Consider the following 23,694-nt stretch of genomic DNA (forward strand, 5'->3'; position numbering starts at 1 on the left):
GTCAATAAACCAAACATTTAAATCCATTGAGTTCATTCCATTGTGTAACTTATATTCACTGTTTGTATGTATTTATGGTTTTTACAGGTCAGTGTAAATCCTGTCTCAGTTGCTTCCTGTTTACATATACATCATTTTAAACCTTAGCCAAGACTTTGGTATGTGCGTGAGGTGAGAGAGAGACGTCCCAGAGAGTGGAATGTACTTGTTTTGGCATCTTCAGCCATCGTGATAATCTTCACATACTGCGTACACACCAAAACCAAGCGTCACTGTTGCCTCTGTACACGGAGTCAGGAAGTCCTCTGGCATAACATTGTTATCAGGAGGAAACAGTGTGACACACCCACATGGTCCTGTAGCACCCGTAAAGCACACATTACTTTATGTAGACTATACTCGTGTTTTATAAAACAGTTCTCTTATCTGTGACAGAAGCCAAACACAACTGTTTTTTTATCACCATTATTGTTGAAATATTTTTTTTTAAACCAAATATCCCAGAGAATGGAAAGTCTCGCTCAGTAATCTGCTGTGTTTAAACTCAGTCTTGTTGCATACAGAGAGAACAGAAGTTAAACAAGGGAGGGGTGAAAAATGAGAACGCTTCAGCTGGCTGAGTACAAAATTCCGTGGGCGTGGTTTTCAATTCTTTCCTCGTGGTCCTTAGATCTCAGGAAAGGCAGGAAAAAGCAGTCGATAAGTGTGGAGTAACTTGTGACCGACTAAAGCTCAACTAAATCAAGTTTGATGTGACTAGGCGACCACTCTCAAACATGGCTACTCTCAGCAGTAACAATGAGGAGAACTTGAAGGAGAGTCAGCACAACATGGATGTAAAGGAGGAGCCCAGGGATCCTGCCATCGGGACGTCCGACACACTGCTCCGACAAGATGTCTTATGTGACTCCTGCATGGACAGACCCGGCAAGGCCCTAAAATCCTGCCGGACCTGCCTGGTTTCTTACTGCGAGGCCCATCTCAGACCCCATCTGGAGAACACCAGATTTAAAAACCATCGCCTGGTGGATCCCCTCCACGACATCGACTGCCAGACTTGTGAGGTTCATGAACGTCCTCTCGAGCGCTTCTGCCTGATGGACGGCTGCTGTGTGTGTCTGCTCTGTGAGAACCAGGAGCACGAAGGCCACACGACTGCATCTGTTGGGGAGGCACGGACACAGATTGAGGTCCAAGCAACACATCTTCATTTTATAATGTTTTTGTTCTTTGCTTGAGGTTTAAAACCATTTCCTTTTATTTTCCATTGCATTTGCTTCTCAAAAGGGAAACATATTCATTTAAGATGTTTTATTAATGGCTTTGCATTTTCGCAGCAGCTGTTGCAGTTATGTTTGTGTTGATTGTTTGTGCTGTAGACTGAGCTGCAGAAGCAACAAGAAGAGATCGGTCAAAGTGCCTCAGCAGCTGAGATAGCAATTGGAAAGCTACAGAGTAACAAGGACTTAATTAAGGTATTTAACATGCATTTGTACATTAACGTAATGCTTAATGGGCTGTTTTTTGGTTCTTGGAGGGAAAAAAAATCTTTCTCTTTCCCTTCTGCCAGTCGTCAGTGCAGGAGGTTTTTGTTATTGTTAAACAGCAGTTTGCCAGGCTGCAGAATACCGTGGAGGAGGCCCAGAAAGGGGTGTTGGATGTGCTGGAGGAAGAGCAGAGGAAGGCCTTCAGACAGGCAGAGAGCATCCAGGCACATCTGGAGCAGAGGAAAACAGAGCTGATGAAAACTGTGGCCCAAATGAACAAACTGTCCAGGAGCAAGTCTGATGTAGACTTCCTGCAGGTACAAAATATCTGAAATATTTAGGATGATAATAAACAGGCCTCATATCTCATGTCTTGGATTAACACATGAGGTTCTCCGAGACAGCGTTTATTTTGGATGCCGGTGTGTTGACAGTGTACACAGAGCAGGAATTTTATCGCTGCAGTTATTTGGCCGAGAAAAGCACTGAATCTGAGAAATAGTAGTTGCATTTCATTTAGCAGCTTCATTTTGCAGCGTAAATACTTGTAACGGTTGTTCTGCTTGTTCCAGGAGTATTCAGAGTGGAAGAAAGGCGTGGCAGATGTATGTCTGCCCTGTCCGTACATTAACCGCATGGACCATCTGACCTCGTACATCCAGGTAGTGACTGATTCTACCCAGGAGCTGTGTGACCTGATCCTCTCCTCCTACAAGGACAAACTGAAATGTATCTATAAAAGTGGTGAGTGTAACACTCGTATTATAGTATTACATTATGCACATTACCTTACTTCTCCCTTGAGAAAACAGCTTCAAACATGCTTTCTTCAGTGTATCTTGTTTGTTTGTTTGCGCCAACTTTAGATTCTCAATCTTTCTTAGCTCAGGTCCATTCTTTTAAGATTTCTCTATTTATCGGCACATTTACTTGTAGAAATGAATCCTCATGTCTTATCAAATAACCAAGTAATCTCTCTGCGAGTAGGTACACAATCCCACATACCAGAATCTGAACCTTCTCCCCAGCCTGATCCTGAGACACCAGAGGACTTTTTGAAATGTAAATACACTTTTCAGTTTCTGTCACAGTTTCGGGTTTCCTGTTTTATTTTGTTGTCCTTATCTCTCGTATACTCTGTTTCCCTGCACTTCTTGGCCCTGTGATTGCCTGCGCTGTCGCTGATTGTTTCTTCCTTTTGTTTTTGTTGTATATTCCTTATGTTTTACCACCTTCTATCTGTAAGTGTAGTCTAGTTGTTTTGTGACTTTGTTAAGTAAATTACATTTTGATTTTGCCATACCTGGTCTCCTGTTGTCTCCTCTGCTCCTGCGTTTTAGCCCCACCAGTCGTAACAGTGTCTTATGTTCTGTGCTTCCTGTAGGTCAAATCATACGTATTAATATGTCTCCCACAAATTCTACTGCCCATGTATTGCAGACACAAGGAGTTTGACCTTTGACCCAGATACCACCCATCGCTTCCTACGTGTAACGGAGGACAACAGAAAGCTGACCAACACCAGCCCCTGGCAGCACAGCTACCCAGACCACCCTAGTCGCTTCGAATATTGGCGTCAGGCAATAACTTCAGACAGCCTTTACCTTGGGAGGCACTATATTGAAGCAGAGCTGAGAGGGGAGGGCGCACATGTCGGAGTCACGTACAAGAGCATCGATCGTAAAGAAGAGGAAAGCACCAGCTGCATCACTGGGAACGACTTTTCCTGGTGCGTGGGAAGAAATAGCCGGGGTTTCTTCGCCTGGCATGCTGGTGTGGAGACGCCCTTGGATGTCCCCGATATTACAAGATTTGGCTTGTACATCGACTTTCACCAAGGCTCTGTGTCTTTTTATGATGCCACCGGTCCCATGAGGCTGCTCCACAAGTACATGGCGGATTTTATAGAGCCCTTATATGTTACATCCTGGCTGTCAAAAAAAGACAATGTAGTTTATCTCAATAAAGAGACAATTATGTAACAAATAATCATCTGCCTTCACTGCATTTATTTATACAGTATCTGTATTTAAAGGTTTATTGAAGTTACATAAGAAGGTATATAAAAGTTATCGTATATTTGGAGGATTTTTTCACAAACATTGAAGGTTACATTTACTACAATCTAGTGGTAAATGTAAGACACCTGTGACGCAGTAAGCGTGTTAGGATTTTACTGCAGCTTTATTGCAACTATATTACTCTTGAATGTGACATGATGGAGGAAAAGAAAATAACATAGTCTGCCAATAATTATTTTATTTGTTGTACAAATGCATTTGCAGAATCGTTATAACCCCATAAGAGGATTTATTGTTCATGAACGGTCTGTAAAGTCATCAAATTATAACAAAAGTACGTTTGGAAATCATTAACCTCCTTAAAGTCCATTACAGTCAACTTCAGGCATTAAAATCTGTTTCATTCTCGTCATAAACTGGATTTACAAAGTGCACACCGGACTGAGTCATGGAGATTGCATGATTAGTTTCAGCTGAATACGCACCAGGAATATCAGGCAGCATGTTGGACCTGTCAAAAATGGGATTGTCAAAGCCGTGGTCAATAGGCCCGTCAAGGTCTGCAACATTGCCGCTTCTCTTCAAGCTGCTCAGAGACGGGAGCGACGGCAGTGACGATGGCATTTTAACATACCCCTTACGAATCAGGACCACCACAATGATGATGAGTGTAATCATGATCAAAACTCCAAACACAATTCCGACCGCCATCCCGGCACTTCCTCCAGTCTGATCGCTGCTGCTCCCGGAGGAGGCTTCAAAGTCAGCTTCACTGATCCCCAGTTCCAAGCCATGAGTACGGGCATCGTTCACTATGTCCCGAGCCAGATCCTCGGACTGCGATCCCTTCTCACCATCCACAGCAACCACCTGGATCTCAGGTGAGGTACCAAAAGGGATGACCCCCATCAACCGCTGTGACTTGAAGACTTTAGACATGCCCAGCTGAATGGATTTGTATTTTGGCAAGATAAGAAATAGATGATGGACTCGTTGCCTGTAAGTTTGAAGGTTGAAACCAGCGGCATACTGAATGGTGACAATGGCACCACAAACATTACAGCAGTGTCCTACAGGGAGGAGAGGCTTCTTACAGCTCAGAGAGGCACATGTTACAGTGTTACATATCCGCTGATGGTTTGCAGAATTCCCGCAGTCGCATCCAGAAGGATCCCCACACTCTGGGTTTCCAACAGTGACGACAGAGGATCCTCGAAACTGCAGCTGGCCTGAACGTGAGCTGAGGTACTGGGAGAACTCAGATCCGCTATCAAACTTCTTCCCCAGCACAGACACTGATTTGACAGGAATGCTCGACTGACTGGAGCTGGTGTCCACCCTGAAAGAGGAGCGGGCTTTAAAAACCACATCATCATACTGGCAAGGGACGCTCTCATCGTGCACTGAGAATAAGAAGGTTCCTCGCTGCAGGTCTTCCTGAGTTGCAGCTGCCTGCCACAGAGCTGGGTTGAACCACTGAAGGGACTCCGAATCTCTGAACTGGGTCGTGACACCAGCTCCGCATCCCGGATCTTTTCCGCTCACAACATAAAATCCAGCTCCTGAATTCAGGATGAACTCCCCATCAACTGGGAGCCTCATCTCCTGCACAGCATGCGTGGTCTCCACGAACACGGACACTTGCCTCTGGGCTAGAAACTGAACTACGTCGTTGCCACATGGAACAGCCTCTTTGTCCCAGTTGGTTTTGTTCTCATAGTTGGTGTCAGGAATCCACTGTTTGTGCAGGGCGTCCACTGCCCCGACAAGACAGAAGACGAGAAGGAGCACGTCTGGTGTTCTCAGCATCCTGAATATTTGTGATGGACTGAGCGAGCATAAGGTGACCTTTGCTTCTAACAGTGTGACTAGCACATGAGTGCACACAGCTTACAAGTAAAGTTGCTGAGCTCTGCACCACATCAACCTGCGAATGCAGGTGACCTGTAAACGATTTACAATTCTGCAACAATCTTTTATTATATATCCTGATCACTTAAGAAGACATTTCCATGGGTTTCCTAGACTTCAGTGGTCATCATCAGGCATCAGCACCAATTATTGTTTTGCAGGAACAATCTTTTCTGAAGGGATAACTTCTGGACGTCATCTGAGCTCTTTTTGCCTGCGGGTCCGCATGGAAAGTTGGCTAAACATCAAGAATGCTATTAAACTAATGACAACATTAAATTGCAACGTTTGGCACAGAGACATGCAGAGACCTTTAAGGGAAGCAAATGTAATAATGAACCTCTTGATTAATATGAAATCCAAATCAGTTCCAGATATAAAACTTAATAGGATATTTTCCACATTCCGTATTTTCTGTCTCTAGTGTCGTTGAGTAAACTTCATTGCAGTGAAAACCTCTTAATTGTGTTGTGTTTGATTATTCTTTTCATGAATGCGTTTCTCCTCCTCTTGCTTTCCTAACACCTTCATGTAACTGCTTCGTTGTATTCGCAAGCTACATATCAGATTTCCAAAAATGTCCAGTCAGCAGGGCTTTACTCATGAAACAACACAGTAATCCTGTTTCCTGGTACAGGTACCAGGACTATGCATGACACAACAACACACACCCTCATTGAACCTGGTCGTCCCCTGAGGCAGTGTCCAAATGACGGGCCTCAGTCGCGTGCAGTCTATAAAAGTAAAGGCCTATGTTGTTGACATAAAATATCAATTAAATGCGTTGACAAACGGGAATTGAGTCGGACGTAACGACCGGAGCTGCTCTCTCAATACTGGTTTGGGGAGACGCGACTAATCAGCTGAAAGTATTTCCACCTGTTCCTCTTCATTTACGGCACCCGACCTGCGGGGATCCAGCTCCTCTCTGCGCCTCCACTTTCGTTGTTTTTCATTTCATATCCGTATGCATTTCCTTTTCGCCATGATATAGACATGTCCCAGTGTCCTGAAACCCGCTCCTGACTGCTTTTATTTATTAATTCATATTGTTGGGCAGGAGGAGGACACCATGAAAACAATAGCTCAACAGATGTTCCGGAACTGCGACAACATGTTCACTCGGTAAATGTGTGATCTTCCACCAACTGCAGAGTGCCGTGAAGTTATGTTAACCTACACTTCAGGATGCAGCCATAGCCAATTGTTTTGTACAATTTAATGCAATCCAACTTAACACAGGTTCTTCACTTGACACTCGTCGACATGCATTGAGGTTGCAGTTGTAGTGTTGTAGCCTACTGGACTGCATTACATTGAAATGTGTTTCAAATAGTCTTCTCCCCTCATGCTTGAAGGGAAACTTGCAGAACATCTTGTTACCATGGGTTAAACTTTTGAAATGGAAAATATTTGCATATTTTTACATTATGCATTTAGGGAGAAGAAGTGAGTGCAATTTTAAAGACAGAGGAATTTGTTTTTATTATTTTAGTGTTGGGGGGAAAAAACGTGTCATACTTAAACCTAAACATGTGTCTGGCGGGGATATCTTATCTTGCAGTGTGTATGGTACACCACTGAGCTTGGCCTAAAATATGTGCGGTCAAAAAAAATATTTTTGCAGCTGCTAACTAAAACGGTGTGTGATTATTGCGTGTTTTTCCTGAAACACTTCACGACTTGTATTTTTTGGGGTAGAAAAATGTCAACGGATGTTGTGGAGGCCCGGCCATCCAACATTGAGACGGCAGCACAGATGGACAACATCCTTCATCTTCCCGGTCCTTCCCAGACTTTCAATGTGGAGGTTCGGGAGAGCGTTCACCACGTGGAAGCAGTGATGGAGAGGGCCCACCATGGTGGTGGATGGCTCCTGTCTGGCATCATCTGCATCAACATCCTGATCCTGGGCTGCGCTCTGGTGAGCGGCAGTGCCTTCAACAGCGTGGCCATTACTGCTGTGCACAGGCAAATCTTCCTCATCATTCTCCTCCTCCTCACCATGTCGTGGATGCTTTTTTACACAGTCGTCACCTCTAAAAAGGATCAAGCCGTCTTGTTTAAAGATAGCCACGCGGGGCCCGTGTGGCTCCAAGGTCAGTACTTGCTTTTTGTCTGTTTTTAAATGAGTCTTGTTTCAAGGCTTAATCCCGTTTTATCTCTATGTTTCAGGCGGACTTCTGCTATTTGGGTTTCTCAGTTTCCTCATGGATATCTTTAAGATCGCCACCTATGTGGGCTACCTTCCCTGTGATTCTGCTGTTAAAGTTGCCTTCCCTGTTGTGCAAGCTATATTTCTTCTTGTCCAGGTTGTTGCATTTTAAAAACATGACTTATGCATTGCATAATGTGCAGGCTTACTTGCACAGTGGATGAGTAGGGTAATACTAAACAAAAACCTGTCTGTTTGTAGACATACTTCCTGTGGTGTCATGCAAAGGACTGTGTGCAACGACACACTAATTTTACACGGTAAATTATTTATTTTACTCACTAGTTTGTTTAATAAATGCACCACCCGCAAAGACAAATTCCCCGTTTGTGTAACACACCTGCCAAATAAATGGTTCCGATTCTAGAACATTTACCTTATTTAATCTTGCAGGATGCTCATGTTTTCACTCTTGCAGGTGTGGTCTTACTCTTCTGATTTCAACTAACCTGGTGGTGTGGATGACAGCTGTGACCGAGGAATCTATTCACCAAACTGAGATTCTGGACCTAAATGTCCATATCTCACACAAGATGTACCGAGGTATTTAGCCTTGGTTTGTTTTCAATTAATTCATGGATTCATTGAGAGAAAAATGGACTCAAAACTTTCCTTTTCAGCCAGCTATGGTGACATAAAGTGTAACTGCAGTCACTCGGTGTGCAACACCTTCAAAGACGCCTTCTACTACCTGTACCCCTTCAACATAGAATACAGCCTCTTCGCTTCGGCCATGGCCTACGTCATGTGGAAAAATATTGGTCGTCTTATGGGGGATCACTGCCACCACAGCGTAAAGTTCTGTCCAAAGGATGTGCGTTTGGGACTCGCTATGGGAATACTCCTGGTGGTGGCAGGACTCGTCACCTTCATAGTGTACGAGGTGGACATACTGACGGAAGACGAGAAAACCAGAAACAAGGCCCTTCTGATTCATTTCGTCATGAATATCGCGATAGCGAGCCTGATGTGTCTCTCCACTGTGATTGGCTGCATCGTGTTCAGGCTGGACCACAGGGAGCACGTGTCGGAGAAGAACCCCACCCGCAGCCTGGACGTGGGGCTTCTGGTGGGAGCCTCGATGGGGCAGATCATCATCAGCTACTTCAGCATCGTGGCGGCGGTGGCGACGGGAGCCAGAGGGTACCTGAACGCCCTCAACCTGTGCTGGGCGGTGCTGACGGTGCTCCAGCTCGGTCTGCAGAACTACTTCATCGTCGAAGGCCTCCATAGAGAGCCTTTCCATGTGCTGCAGGAAGCCGCTCTGCACACAAATGCCCACGCCTTCCGGGAACATCCAGAGATGAGCGTTGTTCTGGAGCGTCACAAGTCCAGATGCTCCATGACTTCTGAGAAGCCGATTTGGAGGAGAAGAGTGTTGAAAGAGGTCTGTGCCTTTCTGCTGCTCGCTAACATCATCGTAAGTTGTATTTATGCTTTCATTTCTTTAATCGCAATATCATTGCAACAACGCAGAGATCTATATGTTTTGCTATTGAACGTGTCCTGCTTTTTCACCCACCCTGTATTAACAGCTGTGGATCATGCCCGCCTTCGGTGCTCGTCCCCAGTTTGATCATCTCACCGAAATAAAATTCTACAAATTCACAATGTGGGCAGCCATCGTGAATATTGGACTTCCTTTTGGAATCTTCTACCGCATGCACTCTGTCGCCAGTCTCTTTGAGGTGTACTTTATCTCTTAGATGGACTTAATTTCAAACATAATTGAGAGTAATTTTATGATATATTTTGTTTATTAAATGTTTGAATTTAACTTGTAATATTAATAAATGTTTACGTAAAATAAATTGTGTTACTTGTCATTAGTTGGCAAACTAAATTCCCAAATTGTAAACCATATTGCTGGTAAAATATACAAATCAAATAGTAATGGTATAATGACAAGAACATACTAAGCATAAGCAAAACTGCAATTAGATGCTCAAAAAACACCCAAAGCAGAATCTCTATCTAGTTATTGTTCACTGGAGAGGACCATGGTGACACCTAGTGGTCATGAAGTGTAGGGCAGCTTTGAGTTTATGCAGCATGTTGTGGCCAAACGTTATGCAACTGATGGACAAAGTAATACATTCTAATAAGCTCTGCACTTGATATGGATGGGTGGTATTGATGGTTGATTTATCTTGACTTATAGTTTTGGTGAGGATCCACATGGTGCACAAAGGATACATGGTGATTATATGTGTATAAACTATATGTATTGCTTGAAAGAGAGTTCCCATTAATTAAAGAATATTGTTCAGTAATGTGATCAACACAGAATTCACAGTCGCATATCTTTATACATCTATATTTATAGATATATTTATATAAATATTCAGGATAATTTACGTAAAATACAATCTCCAACATCAAGCATTGTAAGCATAGCCAGCCAGGAACAAACTTAGACCTGGTTGTATACATAAAAACATACAATCTGTATAATTGTCTCCAAAAACCTGTAGTTACATTGTCGCATAAACTACAACCATATTCACAACTCAAAGAGTGCACTTTAAAGCATGGAGTACAACAAATAACGTAAAACACCAATATTGTGCCGTCCAGGACATGTTACAAGCCTCTGTGGGAAGCACCATATCTTCTCTAAGGAGTGTGGCTGCAAAGTTTAACAATGTTTCCTCTTTCTCTTCACTTTCACTCTTCCATTCCGCCAAGAAAAGAGCTTCGGCCTTCAGGAAACGCTCCCGACATTCTATGGTCTCGAGGTCTTAAATGTACAAACCCCGTTATTTATGAACAAAAATTATAGTTCAATCATCCGCCATCTTAATCTGGACGTTTCTCTACCAGAACCATCTGAGTGACTCTCCTACCCGGGTAGGTGGTGTACGCACTGATAATGATTAGGGAGGCAAGTTAAACACAGTGAGGTTGACTGGGAAACCAGCAGATACTGAAGGAAGGAGAAACTGTTAAATAGTCCCATTTTTAGTCTTCCGTCTACATCTTCTGGATCTCAAAAAGGCGAACATCCGTGTCATACCAGATAGGAGGGTCCACATTGCTAGAACAACAACAAGAATATGTTAGCGTTGAGTCAGCGTTGATGGACGACTTCATGCACAATGCTCTGCTCTTATGGATGACTCACCGCAAATAGACGACGCCCCACATGTAGGTACGAAACCACATGGCGGTGCCTGCGTTGGCCTGGTACTTTCTGATGAGGATTGGGTGAGGAACAGGCAGCAGGCCCACCAATGTGCCATGCTGGAGAAACTTCAGGATCTCTGATTCATCTGTTAGACCCCTGCAGTGAAATATTTAAGCACACTTAAAAAAAATAAAAGTGATATTTCAAGAAGGAATACAAGCCGTTTAATAGTTAAGTAACCTACTTGTCAATGCAGATCTTTTCCACCTGGGGAACTAGGACTTGTAGAAGTCGCATGATTGTCTGTAGGGGTAGTTTACATTTCCAGGAGAGGGCCTAGGACAAAAAAGGTAAATTTAGTTCATTTACGTGTTCTGACAAATATCCAACATTGTAGAGGGCAAAAGAAGTTACCGACCCATTCTGGTGTTGGAGTCCAAAATGATGTTGAAGACGCGCTTGACAAAGGTCGTCTCTCCATTTCTGCTTCAGTGTAGAAAACATCCTAATGATTTGAAGAAATACATTAACTGACGTGCATATGCTTTTAAACGAACACATACACTCGAGCGCAAACTTACTTCGTTGTCTCGGCCTGAGTTTGACTCTGTGTCACTGGTTCCAACCACTGCATTTTGGTCTGAGTGGGCTGTCTCTGAGCGGCCTGTCTTTGGAACTGACACCATGGTGCCGTCCTCTGACACCTGGGACTTCTCAGTCAGTTTATCAATGGCTGCAGAAAACCATGAATGACAGGAAAGGAAGGATAAGTATGATTATTTTTTAATAAATTCCCATGAAAAGCCCAAAACCAAGAATTAAAAACTTGCATTGTGTCCAAAACCTCATATACTGTAACTTATTCTCTGTGCCATACAAACATAACCGTGAGCCACGTCTTTTCTTCTTTACCATGAATGTTGAATGTTAACATGTAAGCTGTGCAGGACAGAAATCCACCCCACAATCAATGGATGGCAGTCAATTTCACAACTTATTTAAGTTAATCAATGAGCCAGTTTTAACGTTCAAAGATAAACATCTAAATAGCACACAGAGTCAGTACCTGGTATAGCGACCAGACTGGTCTTCAGTGTACCGGGCTCTGCTGGCACAGCAGGGTGAGAGCCCTCCATGGACACAGTCTCCTGCGAGCTGGTGCGGGAAATGACATCCGGAGACTTCCTCTTCCTCTGCAAAGCCTTCTGGATGGAAGCGGGATCAGAGGGCAGGTTGGCCAACTGGTGGAACACGTTACGTTTACGTATGATTGCATACACCAGGTTGCAGTTTCCTGGAGGTGAGAGAGACAGAGGGACTGATTTACTAAATGAGTAGCTGTGTAACAAAGTCCCTTCTAATAGCTTGATCCTGACAGCAACTCTAAAAAGGTTTTCAAAATCCATGCAAGCGCAGAATTCTGCTCTGTGTCTGCTTAATCGTACCGTCAAATTGATATTGGATGATATTGTTGAAAGCCTCGAGAAGGAAGAACACAAGGTGATGGTTCTGGGCAACGGAGAAAAGGAACCAGCTGGTGGAGAACGCCTCCAGCAGGTGGAGCAGTTTATTGGCGGCCACCATGGACAGGCTCTTTAAATAGGGAGACACTGCAGAAGGAGAAATGTTAAGAAGACTGTCTCACTCAATAACATTTTTTAAAAAACATAACAGACATTTTTATTTGATTAAGTGGTATCTGTTTGTTACGAGATGTAAAACTGTTAAATAGTTGTTGTTGCAAAAGATATATGTGCATTGCCAGACAGATGGCGCCAAAGCAACTCACCATTTACAACAATAGTGAGCAGGCAGTCAAAGAGAGGCTGGAGACGCTGGTGGCCTGTGGTGATAATCTTGTGAAACACCTAGAAAACAAACGGTGACAGCTGTGATCATGCACTGTATCTTAATTTGGCAGCAATAAAGAACATTTCCGATGATGTAACGCAGTTGACACTCACCACAATGAGCAGGTCAGCATGAGTCCCCGTGAACACTGGGATGTCCATCGGCACATGGACGGAGTAGGGCTTATTCAAGCGCACGCCAAAGTTTCTCTCCCCGCTCAGCAGCAGCAAAATGAACACACCGATGTGCATGAGTCCAACACGGGCTGCAGCCATAAAACACATCAGAAGTTAAACGTTTGCCGATAGAGGAAGCGGTAGTGTCACTGGGATGAGACTCACACTGGTCAGCCCTGGCATCATTCAGGTAGAAGAGTATCGGGACCAGAATATCCAGCACATCGCTGCTTTTCAGGACAAAAAACAGGAACTTCTGTCAAGGGGAGACAGAGATGGGATTTTGCTGAATAAAAACATATACTTTAAACCAAAGAGACTCTTTATTTTAGTTATTTGTTCCAACCTTATTGAAGTCACAAAGCTTCCAGAAAAGCACCAACAGTTCTTGGTGGAACTGGATCTTCTTGGTAGAGTTCGGCAGGTACGTTTGAGTCAAAGGGTTGGTCAGCAGGCGAGCTAGGCCCTTCAGCACAAAGTCAAAGTCCTGCATGTGGACAGACAGAAGGTGTGCTTTTGGACATCTCTCCAGGGAAAATCTTCAAGTATTTTATAGAAATGATAATCTGCATACCTCCTCTCTGTGGATCCTTGACAAATAATTCACAAACAGATTCTCAGGGCCCGCAGACTGCAGAGAGAGGAAGAGATTCATTTGAATGACATTAAACACAGGCCGCACGATCGTCAGACAGATTTCTTTGAGGCGGTGTTATACCTCGTGTTCCTCCATGCTGGATGGCGAGGGGGGCCTGTGGGGAGCCCCTCCATCATGCTCCAGCAACACAATGAGGATCTGTACTGCTTGTTCCACAAGCTGCTCCCGGTAGTCGGAGAAGAGCAGGTGGTTGTATGGGATGCCGTAGCCCACTGGGTCATAGGCACACACCACATTCAGCAGAGAGGTGAACAGAGGAAGAGCATGTCTAGGGGGAAAAATCGTGAAGATAAGAATAAGGTGCAAGAATATATATATATTTTTTTTTTAATAAAAGTCATCCTGTAACTTGTATTTGAAGTCTCTTATTTGAATTAATACAAAACGCTGAAGGCTTTAACTAGATTTATAAACAATGTCAAAGCATAATGAGCAGGAGTTCAACAAAAGTTCAACAAAAAGATCTTAACCTAGAGTGCTTTTACAAGTTTTTTGTGGGACATGTCAACCACATCTCACTTACAACTGACCCACAAGCAATCTCCCTGATTACTGCACAAACTCTTGTAATGAAGACCATGAAATACATTTGAAAGCTCTGAACAGGACCGAGTAAATGGTACTTGAATGAGATTTATTCATGTTTTTTTTTTTGCTTCAAACTCCTCTTGAATTTGTTGCCATGGCTAAATTTTTCTTCCACGTAGTCTATTTACTCTCAACTAATTAATGTTTTACTTCTTGTGGCATTTAAAAATTCCATTAAAAATGTGCTTGTCGGTCGGATAGGTTCATATCATCACATTACGTTTGTCCATACATTTGTGGATGTGCCTGTATCAGCCCATTACCTATTCTCTGTTGAGCAGAAGAACGTCACCCAAGGGTTGAGGACATTGTTGTCCGATGAAGAAGGCAGGTACATGGCCTCGGAGAAGCAGGTTAGTAACAGCCTCAGCAACTCTGTCCTGAAGAGGATCAGTGAACAAAATTAAAAAAGGTGGACAGAAAAAAAAATATGAGAGAATAAAGGTGCGTGCTACATGCTGCCGAGCACAGCTGCACACAGCTGGCTGACTCACCTATTCAGATCATGGATGTAGTTGAGAGGGGGGGACTGTGCAAAGCCAACACCGGCCTCCCAGATGTACTCACAGCTGTCTATAGACTGCATGCTCTCTACTGAGTCCTGGATGTCGTCAGAAAAAACATGAATTCATTATTTTAATTAAAGTGCAGAATTAACATTCCTCTGAATATTTGTTTGTTTACATCGAAAATTGTTGTCTCAAGTCCTTGGCAGTTTAATGCTGTATTCTACAAATGACACAATAGTATTTTCTGATCCGTCTAGTTAAGGTATGGTTGAGTTTTGGCAACAAAGCTACTTGTAAGTGAAACATCACAGCACATAGCATATTGTTAAGGGAGCTAAAACAACCAGATTATGGATGAACAGTCTTACTTTTCGCCTAAACCCATATAGGAACTTTATTTGAGCAGATTTTCCATGATGAGTATAGTATGCAAGAATTTACCGAAGAAGCTTAAACCATCAGTGTCAACAAAGTTGCAGTGTGTCGTGCCACATGTCTTTCTTTCTCATGAGTGACGAGGAATTCTTCCTTGTTTCATCAATCATGAACTCTTTCAACGTTCTCGCTTCAAAAAAACTGGAATGACCGGTTAGTTGGGCAACGTTAGACCAGGAAAAAGGAAACATCTTCAACAATCACAATAGATCATGTGAACCAGTTTCCTTGTATTGCTTCAGCAATTATGAAGTTTGCCTAACGGTGGTGAGGCACTGGTACTCACGGGGCCTCTCCTATGGCTGTGCACAGTGAATTCGGGGCAGAAGAGGAGGTCAGCGATTGCCAGGAGCAGCGACTCGGCCAGGGGTCGAGCTCCTTCATCCTCATCCAGGTCTTCTGTCTGGAAAGGATGAACAGAAATGTATTAGACTCGATCCATGTGATAAAACAAGTATTCTCTAGTATACACCGAAATAAATTATGAAAATGGTAACATGGGAAAAGTGTTCCTGGCTCGAAAGAACTGGTGCAGTACAGCTGACATTTCCTGGTTGACGGGGGAATAAGTGAAATACACCTCCTTAAAGCTGGAATGAGGAAACCATCCCTACTTTCATTGTACTATATCTTATCACTGGAGTAAGTGCATCTGAGAAGCCTGATGAGCACAATATATTTTGTGTTACTATTTTTCAGATAAAAAGTGTTAAGAGTGATTAAAAGACCTGTCTTCCTGCTTTTTGCCAGTAGGTTTCCCATTCCTGTGACCTGCACTCACCCCAGCTCGCCCAGCACCGGGGACCGTCGACCAGAAGAATCCTCTCCAGTCCTGGTCTTCAAATATGTAAGGAAGGATGCGGCTCAGGATACAGGTGCAGTTCAGGATCACCTGCTTCTCCCTCTCTGTGGGGCAACCAGACTCTGCACCCTGCACCAGCTTCTCCACCGCCTGAGGAGACAAGAGATATGATCAGGGGGTGTGTGAGGATGAGGATGTGCAGTATGGAAACATCTGCTGACCAAGACACACGAAAGAAGATTTATTTAGTCTTAGACTTGTTTCATTAAATGTTATTATGAGTAAATACAAATGAGGCTGAGGCTCATGAATTTATATTTTATGTAAACGTAATATACTTTCCAATGGGAAGTACAATTGATATATACATGATACAGGGACATATGTTGTTGTAGTTTTTTGACAAAGAATAACTTTTTTTAAATGGTTTATTACCTAAATTTAATCAACACTATGTTTCAGAATTCACATCAATATAACAAACCACTTTGAATCAGCTCAGCTTCAAGAGCTCTTGTCTCTTCTTCTTTATTTAATTAGGCTGTAACTGCTCTCAGTATGGCTGTTTTGTTTCTGATAGGCTTCGAACGGAAGCTGGTATGAGACGGGAAGCAAAGGGAAAGGAAGGGGAGTTGATTCACTTATTCACATCTGAGAGCATGAAGCAGAACCTTGCTGACAGACACATGTGTTGGGCTCTAACAAACACCATTATTCCATGATGTAGCCTCACAGTTGGGAGTGTCCCCTGCAATCTTGCCTTGTAAACAAGTTTGTATTACACAGATGTATTAGCAGTGTGTGTACCTTATAGCACAGAGTTGCTAAATTGGAGGGGGACTCCTCTCGAACAGCTCTTATCTCTGCAGCTGGCACCAGTGCAAAAACATCCTGGACTGTGGTGGTGGTGTCTGCCCAGAACTGGTCCCAGAAGGCATCGTCTGTGGCCTCCACTGGCTGTAGAAAATGTGTTTACATTTCAATTTCCATATATCTGAGCCAAATTAAGCATTTGTATGTTCGTGAGATTTGAAATGCAATGGCTGGATTGATCTTCTAGTGCAATTAAATATACTTTTCCATTTGAATCATAATGAATACATCGTTGTTTGGTCATTCGTGTACATACAAGGCCTGCCTAATGGCAATGTAAACACAGCCTGTATTCTAGCAGCACTTAGGAACATTATCTGGCACACTGGTCTCAGCACAGTCCACCTGCCGCATCTGCAAACGTGGTCATTTCCAGACCTGCGTCATCGGTTTTGATTTTGCTCCGCCATCGTGTGTTGTATGATCGAAACCAAACATCTACAGCCTGGATACATCTTTTTGGAAATCTGCATCGAAGAATCGGCCATCATTTAACCTAATCTATGACAAATACAACATATTTGGAGTACAGTGCATGCAGTCTTTCGATACCGACCGTATAAACATGTAAATTATGCAAACATTAATGTGACAGTTATTAAGCGCGCATGCAACATGAGCCTGTTTGCTTTTTGCTATCACACCATATGCTTTATCTCATCTCATCGGTGATGCTCTCCAGCGGCGCTCATCGACACATTTCTGTATTTATCTAATCCTTTATTCCGCTGTATGGATGCGAATATACCTGTGTTTTGGTTGTCAGCTGAATCACTGCTTTCCTGAAGTTCAGTTTTGAGTCGGTGCTGCCCATTGCGATTATTCCCCTTTATACTAACAGGACCGCTGCTGCTGAGGATCTCTGTTAATCTCACCTCCGTCCTTCGCTTGAGTCATTGGCGGAGGCGTTTTTTTACTCTATTGGCTGACTGGACCTGCACTCCTACAGGGTGTAACTTCCGGATTGAGAAGACGCAAACCCCTCGGCGAGACAGGATGTTTTGTTTTCTGCATTTAACAATAAACAACTGTAATTTTGTTATGTCTTTGGGCTGTAATTTGTTGCATTATTTAGTACTTTAAAAAAGCCACAATAACGTTGTATAGGAAGATGGCCTGTTACGTATGCCTTTTATTAAAGGCACAGTTGGTGTTTTCAAACCTTAAAGCAAATATACATTGTGCTGCAATGTGTTTTTAAAAAAAAACACGTATTGTAAACAGGATATATTTAGGGAAAATCAATACCGTGGTCAATATTTGTAAATGTTTGTCTCTGATTATGATCAATTACATCTTTAAGGCAGAAACGAACTAAGAGTGCGCTGCGAGTGCGTCTTTGTCATTGTATGCTGCCTTTAAGTGCAGTTTGTACGTCCCCTTATGCTTCAGACATTTTCGTAATTTAATTGCATCCTTCAGATCATACGTGTAAACTACAGTAAAGTAATAGTGCCTATCACTTCAATTTGACTATTCTGATCGCTTACACTTCTGCGACATCCGCGATGCCACCGCCAAAATATATTCGAATTATCAAGCATCATACAGCAATATATTCCGACAGCACCTAAAGGCATCATTACGCAGCCGCAGTACCATGTAAACACAACCGCCGCGGTTGGTTGTGGTTTTTTTTAGCTGTGACTGTTCTAGCTAGCCGGGTAGAACTAAAATAGGTGCATTTTCACTCGGGCTCTGACACCGAGAGTGTTAGGCTGACATCAAATAAACTACCTAGGCTTTCTATCTTTTGAATATCCCGTAGTCAGCTAATCAGGAGCTAAGACGGTTAGCTCGCGGTGACGTTAGCTCAGAACAGTGACTGGCTTTTTACTAACCGAGCGAGCTATCTTTACACTAGCTCGGTAACACCCAGTCAACCGACGAGAATAAATAGCCGATAACTTAAAGTGTCCGATTAGTTAATCAAATCGGCTCATTCTTTTAGTGTTGCCAAAATGGCTTGTAGTTTTCTGTCGATATTCAACACAATTAGCTAGCTAAGATCGGTTAGCTTGATAGGCCATTATCTGACAAGAAACGAGCAAACGAGTCGATATCGTTAACCCCGGTCCTCCAGTCTGGTCGGAACAAATACGAAGGAACCTCGCCGAGATTGATTTAGTGTCATCATATATGTTGACTGAAAACAGGTAAGCGAGGCCTACGACACACTATGTAACGCTAACTGATAAGATATTGTTCGAAACAAAATGTTGAGAGTCCCGTCACAGTGGCCGACGTTAGCTTACCCACTTGCAGCAGTTATTTTAAAAAACAATGTTTATTGTAATAAATGATCGGTGGTTGTTACACATGGGTTGTTACAGTAACGATATACGTGAGATGGCATATGCCGTACGTGTTTTTAATTGTCTGTGAGTGTGTGTGTGTGTGTGTGTGTGTGTGTGTGTAACCTATGTGCTTTGTAACCAAACAGGAAACGGCAGCGCACCGGTGCTGATGAGGAGAATGGCCACCTCGTGCCTCAAGCCAAAAGGCCAAACAGAGCTCATCCTCTCTCTCCTGAGCCAGGCAGGGATGCCTGGGACTATGAGGTACGGACATTTACCTGGAAGGAAACATACTTGTAATACTGGAGAAAAAAACTGTCAGAAACAACAGACGTTTTTAGTAGACGTAGATACCTCCAGTTTGGTTAAATTGCTGCAGCTGGATCTCAAATGTCAAATGGAGAGAAAAATGATTGAAAATGCTGTATTCTTCATTAAACGTACACGTTGAAGTCATCGTATATTGCAAACCAAGTCTACCTACGGGTACCAATAATAGTAACCTAAGCTAATTCCTTACCATTGTTACCAACTGATCTTGCCTAAATATATAATCGATAGTTTAGGAGATCAACTTAGCTCTTTCTCTCAACAGATGGATTTACTTGTAGTTCAGAATTTTAATTCATATTACATTTGCTATCTGCTATTTCTGTGGTTGGTCAGACCACAAATTTGATTCGTAGTAGACCTCTAGTCTCTCAGCTTCCATACCGGAAACAAACTGAACAAGATTGGCAAATGCAGCAAATATTGCTGTCTTATGAGATTATGTCTCATAAGTATTATGAGACCTTTTCATATGTCTATGGTCTACCTAATGTATTTCCGTTGTAAGGCTTTTAATTTCATCATGACAAAACTACCCTGGATGTTGAGGACATTGCTGATGTTGGCATATGCATTTCAGTCATCCTACAGCGAGACCAGCAGCAGTCCAGAACATGCGGCTGGCAGCTGTAGCAGCCAATGTGTCGTTGGCCCATGCAGTCCCTTCAGCTCCGGTGAATCCTCAGAACTGGCTGGCCCTACACGCCTGGTGTCCTACCTGCAGATCAACCGCATCCTGAAGCACGCCCACTTCCAGAGCCTGCAGAGCCGATGTCAGCTCATAAACACATGATGACCTAATGTCTCTCCTCGTCAACCACCAGAGGATATAAGTCCCTGAGGCGGACCGGAGCACCACATGCTGATTCACTTCACTCAGCTCTTCCCACCCATCTCCAGTTACTGTGATGTCTCGCATCTCTACACATCTATGGATGGAGACCAGCTCCTGGTCAGGTATCTGGAGGGGGTTCATCCTTCAAATAAAACAAAAGTGATCATCATTTTAGCAATAATAACTGTGATCAACCCAAACATTTTTTGTGAGCCACTTGATTTCTGACCCGTCTGGTTAACATGCTGCTCTTGGAGCCTTATTGTGACTGACTGATGATGACGAATCCTTGTGTTTTGTCTTAAATGTTGTATGAAAACAGTGCTACTGGGGCTGCAGTAATGGCACCAAACACAATTGTAGGCCGGTTAGTGTGACTTGTTTAGTCTCGTAGTTGGGTACCTGGGTTGTATAATGCTGAATCTGATGTCTGTGTGAGTACATGGACCAGTCTCAGGGAGGATTTGCACTTGTCTTGGACTGCTCATTTGCATTCATATTCAGGCAGGGATCCCTTAACAAGGACCTGTAGAAGCCATGGGTGTTAACTTGGCCAATGACCTTATAGTTTATGTCCTTGTTTTGTTAGTTTTTAGAGTTTTTAGACTTCCGGTAAATTTAGTGGAGAATAAATTATTTGGTTTTAGTGCAGTTTACAATTTTTAAAGGACGTCATAACACTGCAAGATAGGAATTTTTGAACTATTGTGCCAATGTTTTGGCATTTCCATGCTGAACAAATGTGGGGCATTAAGCACAGTATGTGTATTGCTCTTGATGTGGATTAAAATTGTATATTAGTTGATTATTAAAATTGTGTGCAGTCTTAGCAGTGGTATGCACAGGTGTTGCTTTCTTGCAGTTTTATTTTCTCCTGATCATGGAATAGATTAATTATTTCATGATCTCGACATAAGCGTCTTTTTGTTTTCTTGTGATCACTTAAGTTTGTGATCTTGACATAACATCTCGTCTTTTCATGATCATTGAATAATAACGCTGTAGATTTCGAGATGGGCATAATCAAATACCACTGCTCATTTTTGACATCAGAAATATACACCGTATTATTATAAACTGATGAACGACAACCAAAGAGAGATGGCATGTGGTTGTCAACAGTTATGTAACAACATAATGACCTTTGACACAAAGCAATTTCAGGGAGAGATTGCCTTATGTTTATGGATTAGAAAATACCAACATATGGCATGTCTTTCTAATAATCATGAGTACACATTGATGAATGTCAAAATTGATCACGATAACAAAGCTTACTATGTCAAAATCTTGAGAGAACCATTTAGAATATTTTGATTAGGATTACGGTAGATTAGGTCAGATCATTTTAGCAATTAAGAGTATTTTAGTTTTCTTGTGATCATGGACAAATGTAGTGATCACAACATGACCAGCTTTGTTTTCTCATGACCACAAAGTAAAAACAACGATTGTTACACCCATGAACAACCTTCCATACTCCTTTAGACTTTTTGAATTGTATGGAGGGCTGTTTAATGTGGCATTTGAGAGTGTTGGAAAATGTAGTTCTTTCTGTCTGTGGGTGTGGGTATGAGGGGGGATACAGAACAGCCTTTAGGAACAAAAAAAGACATTCCCAAGGATTTGTTTGCAATATTACTGGAGCCACTAAAAAGCTGTTTTAATTGCAGACAAGCCTTTCTGCCTGTGCACTACCAGTTGATGGGGTGTGTGTGTGTGCGCGCATGTGTGTGTCTGTGTGCGTGTGTCTGTGTGTGTGTCTGTGCACTGAACATCCAGGTACAAGCACTGACCATAAGGCTGTGCCTCGCTCCTTTTTCTGAAACCAGGATTGGTTTCATTGCTGAAGCCTCATCCCAGGAGGAAGCTCAGCGGGGTTTTTTTGTGTGTCAGAAATTAAAGCATTTTGAAGATGTGGTTTATTTTTTTTCCCAATGATATATTTTTTGTATTTAGTATTGTAAATTACATTAGCCTTGCCATTGACTTATTTTTTTCTTCTTCTTGTAAATACCCCTTCATTTGAAAATAAAAATTAATGTTTTGAACATTTATTTACTCCTTTTTTTGTTAATCTGCATTTGGCCCTTTACAAAAAATACAGCATATAAATTGGTATAGGATCTGGGTCTGTTCATGCTGTTCTACTCTGAGAAAATTCCTATTGGCTTTGTATATGTGCTGTATGTGTAAACAGGAATCCCTCCATCCCACATCCTCCCCTTTTCATCCTAATGTATGACTCCATGCATTGAGGCCATCATTAATGAGATATGACCTGTGTCATAGTGAGGAGCAGAGAAAGGTTCTTTAATTAGCACACTGTCTGTCCTTGTCTTGTCACAGACACAGTAACAGATTACATGCATTAATGCACCACACGTAACCACAGTTACCTTGCCAGCTACGGTGGGTCCTCATTACTCGCCTCCTTTGATTCCCCTCGCGCTACCTCCACTAAGTTAGAGATGACAAATGAGCCAATGATAATTCCGGATTAGCAATCTTCCTGCACCTTGACGACGTAGCTCTCTTCTCAGGTGCATGCCTTCTCATTATCTTGAAACGTGCACTACAGTAATGTATAGAGGGACAATTAATGAGTCGTAAGTGAACCTTTCATCTTATCTGAGGTAAGCCTCTTTAAGGCAGCCTTTTGTAACATGAAGCAAACGTCCCATTAGAGCCAACAAAGTGCTGTGTAATTGAGGTGCTGCGGATGCAATTAGCGGCCTCTTGGATAAATATGTTCCTGGTGAGAATCCAAAATTCTGTTTGAGAAAAACATCGGGGACTATATTAAAGAAATGCTTTACCCCAAAATACAAATGAAATGACAATACCAAAGTACTCCATTAAGCTTTTTTAATTTTGTATAAACAATTTGTGCAGTATACCTTCATAACACGCCTGTTCGAAGCGGACCGAGGGCTCGGTCTGTGGTCTCGCTGCTGGCAGCGTTCAGGTGTACCGTTGACACAAACAACGCTGCAGTAGACACTTTGCAATGCACCTGGTATGACGTGTGCATCACACACTCACGTTGCAGCCAATCATGGCCAGAAACACCAGTGAATTACACCCTCGGGGCCTAGGCAGTATTGTACCTCACTGTTCAGCGAGGTACAATACTGCCTTGGGCCCCGAACATGTTATAGATTTTTTATGATGTTTAGATAAAAGTATTTAATTGTGTTACTTTTCTAACTCCTCTACCCTCAAATTACTTTTATGAGAGCACAAAGCACATAACAGATATGCAACTCATCTGTATGCTACTTTTGTAGAAGTACTGTATACTTGTACTATAGAGAAAAACATTGTAGTACTTCATTTATCTGACAGAAATGTTCCTGGTTGTGTTGCAGCTTCATATTTGACTCACAAAATATAACAAATGAAGTAGGATGCAGTATCATGCAGTCACTTCACTCTCAACTTGTAGAACAATTTTGAATGTAGGACATATACTGTACGGCATTAATAGTTTTAATATCAATAGGTAATATCTTTTCCTCAGAAAAAAAAGGTTTTGAGTATCTTTTCATCACTGCAAATACCAACTCTCCAGAGATA

At 42.5% G+C, this 23,694-nt stretch overlaps 5 protein-coding genes across 5 annotated transcripts; 3 read left to right on the plus strand and 2 right to left on the minus strand.

Moving 5' to 3' along the window:
* Nucleotides 1–343: 343 nt before the first annotated feature.
* On the plus strand, nt 344–3,469 carry LOC137786463 (tripartite motif-containing protein 16-like). Its single transcript, XM_068578367.1, has 6 exons — nt 344–1,190; nt 1,380–1,475; nt 1,571–1,804; nt 2,060–2,231; nt 2,475–2,549; nt 2,928–3,469. Exons 1-6 carry the CDS (start codon nt 777–779, stop codon nt 3,467–3,469), a joined length of 1,533 nt encoding a protein of 510 aa, XP_068434468.1. The 5' UTR covers nt 344–776.
* Nucleotides 3,470–3,889: 420 nt separating this feature from the next.
* Nucleotides 3,890–5,431, minus strand: amn (amnion associated transmembrane protein). Its single transcript, XM_068579346.1, is given in 1 exon segment — nt 3,890–5,431. A coding segment is annotated over 1 exon segment (1,542 nt).
* Nucleotides 5,432–6,491: 1,060 nt separating this feature from the next.
* LOC137787085 (proton channel OTOP2-like) lies at nt 6,492–9,340 on the plus strand. The gene is made up of 7 exons (XM_068579335.1): nt 6,492–6,544; nt 7,121–7,518; nt 7,595–7,731; nt 7,836–7,894; nt 8,053–8,177; nt 8,255–9,054; nt 9,170–9,340. The coding sequence occupies exons 1-7, from the start codon at nt 6,492–6,494 to the stop codon at nt 9,338–9,340; spliced, it is 1,743 nt and encodes a 580-aa protein (XP_068435436.1).
* A 597-nt stretch (nt 9,341–9,937) lies between these two features.
* On the minus strand, nt 9,938–18,304 carry hid1a (HID1 domain containing a). Its single transcript, XM_068578601.1, has 19 exons — nt 17,402–18,304; nt 16,588–16,737; nt 15,760–15,930; nt 15,265–15,381; nt 14,529–14,635; nt 14,298–14,414; nt 13,507–13,714; nt 13,363–13,419; nt 13,135–13,275; nt 12,954–13,044; nt 12,726–12,877; nt 12,551–12,629; nt 12,207–12,371; nt 11,828–12,055; nt 11,343–11,494; nt 11,180–11,266; nt 11,006–11,097; nt 10,759–10,917; nt 9,938–10,671 (listed from the first exon to the last, which is right to left on the minus strand). The coding sequence occupies exons 1-19, from the start codon at nt 17,465–17,467 to the stop codon at nt 10,608–10,610; spliced, it is 2,403 nt and encodes an 800-aa protein (XP_068434702.1). The 5' UTR covers nt 17,468–18,304; the 3' UTR covers nt 9,938–10,607.
* LOC137786610 (uncharacterized protein LOC796453 homolog) lies at nt 18,249–20,318 on the plus strand. The gene is made up of 3 exons (XM_068578602.1): nt 18,249–18,809; nt 19,097–19,214; nt 19,861–20,318. The coding sequence occupies exons 1-3, from the start codon at nt 18,793–18,795 to the stop codon at nt 20,071–20,073; spliced, it is 348 nt and encodes a 115-aa protein (XP_068434703.1). The 5' UTR covers nt 18,249–18,792; the 3' UTR covers nt 20,074–20,318.
* The last annotated feature ends 3,376 nt before the right edge of the window (nt 20,319–23,694 follow it).

The sequence above is a fragment of the Clinocottus analis genome, unplaced genomic scaffold, assembly GCF_023055335.1.
Source record: "Clinocottus analis isolate CAN_PGR_092001 unplaced genomic scaffold, fCliAna1.0.p SCAF_16, whole genome shotgun sequence".
Taxonomy (NCBI): domain Eukaryota; kingdom Metazoa; phylum Chordata; class Actinopteri; order Perciformes; family Cottidae; genus Clinocottus; species Clinocottus analis.

Coding starts and splice junctions, on each gene's coding strand:
- LOC137786463 (XM_068578367.1), top strand. CDS start 777: ATGGCTACTCTCAGCAGTAACAATGAGGAGAACTTGAAGGAGAGTCAG. Junction 1,805..2,059: donor CTGATGTAGACTTCCTGCAG/GTACAAAATATC, acceptor TGCTTGTTCCAG/GAGTATTCAGAGTGGAAGAA. Junction 2,550..2,927: donor ACCAGAGGACTTTTTGAAAT/GTAAATACACTT, acceptor CATGTATTGCAG/ACACAAGGAGTTTGACCTTT.
- LOC137787085 (XM_068579335.1), top strand. CDS start 6,492: ATGAAAACAATAGCTCAACAGATGTTCCGGAACTGCGACAACATGTTC. Junction 7,895..8,052: donor CGACACACTAATTTTACACG/GTAAATTATTTA, acceptor TCACTCTTGCAG/GTGTGGTCTTACTCTTCTGA. Junction 9,055..9,169: donor TGCTGCTCGCTAACATCATC/GTAAGTTGTATT, acceptor CTGTATTAACAG/CTGTGGATCATGCCCGCCTT.
- hid1a (XM_068578601.1), bottom strand. CDS start 17,467: ATGGGCAGCACCGACTCAAAACTGAACTTCAGGAAAGCAGTGATTCAG. Junction 11,098..11,179: donor GGACTCCAACACCAGAATGG/GTCGGTAACTTC, acceptor TTTTTGTCCTAG/GCCCTCTCCTGGAAATGTAA. Junction 10,672..10,758: donor TGGGGCGTCGTCTATTTGCG/GTGAGTCATCCA, acceptor TTGTTGTTCTAG/CAATGTGGACCCTCCTATCT.
- LOC137786610 (XM_068578602.1), top strand. Junction 19,215..19,860: donor GGGATGCCTGGGACTATGAG/GTACGGACATTT, acceptor TATGCATTTCAG/TCATCCTACAGCGAGACCAG.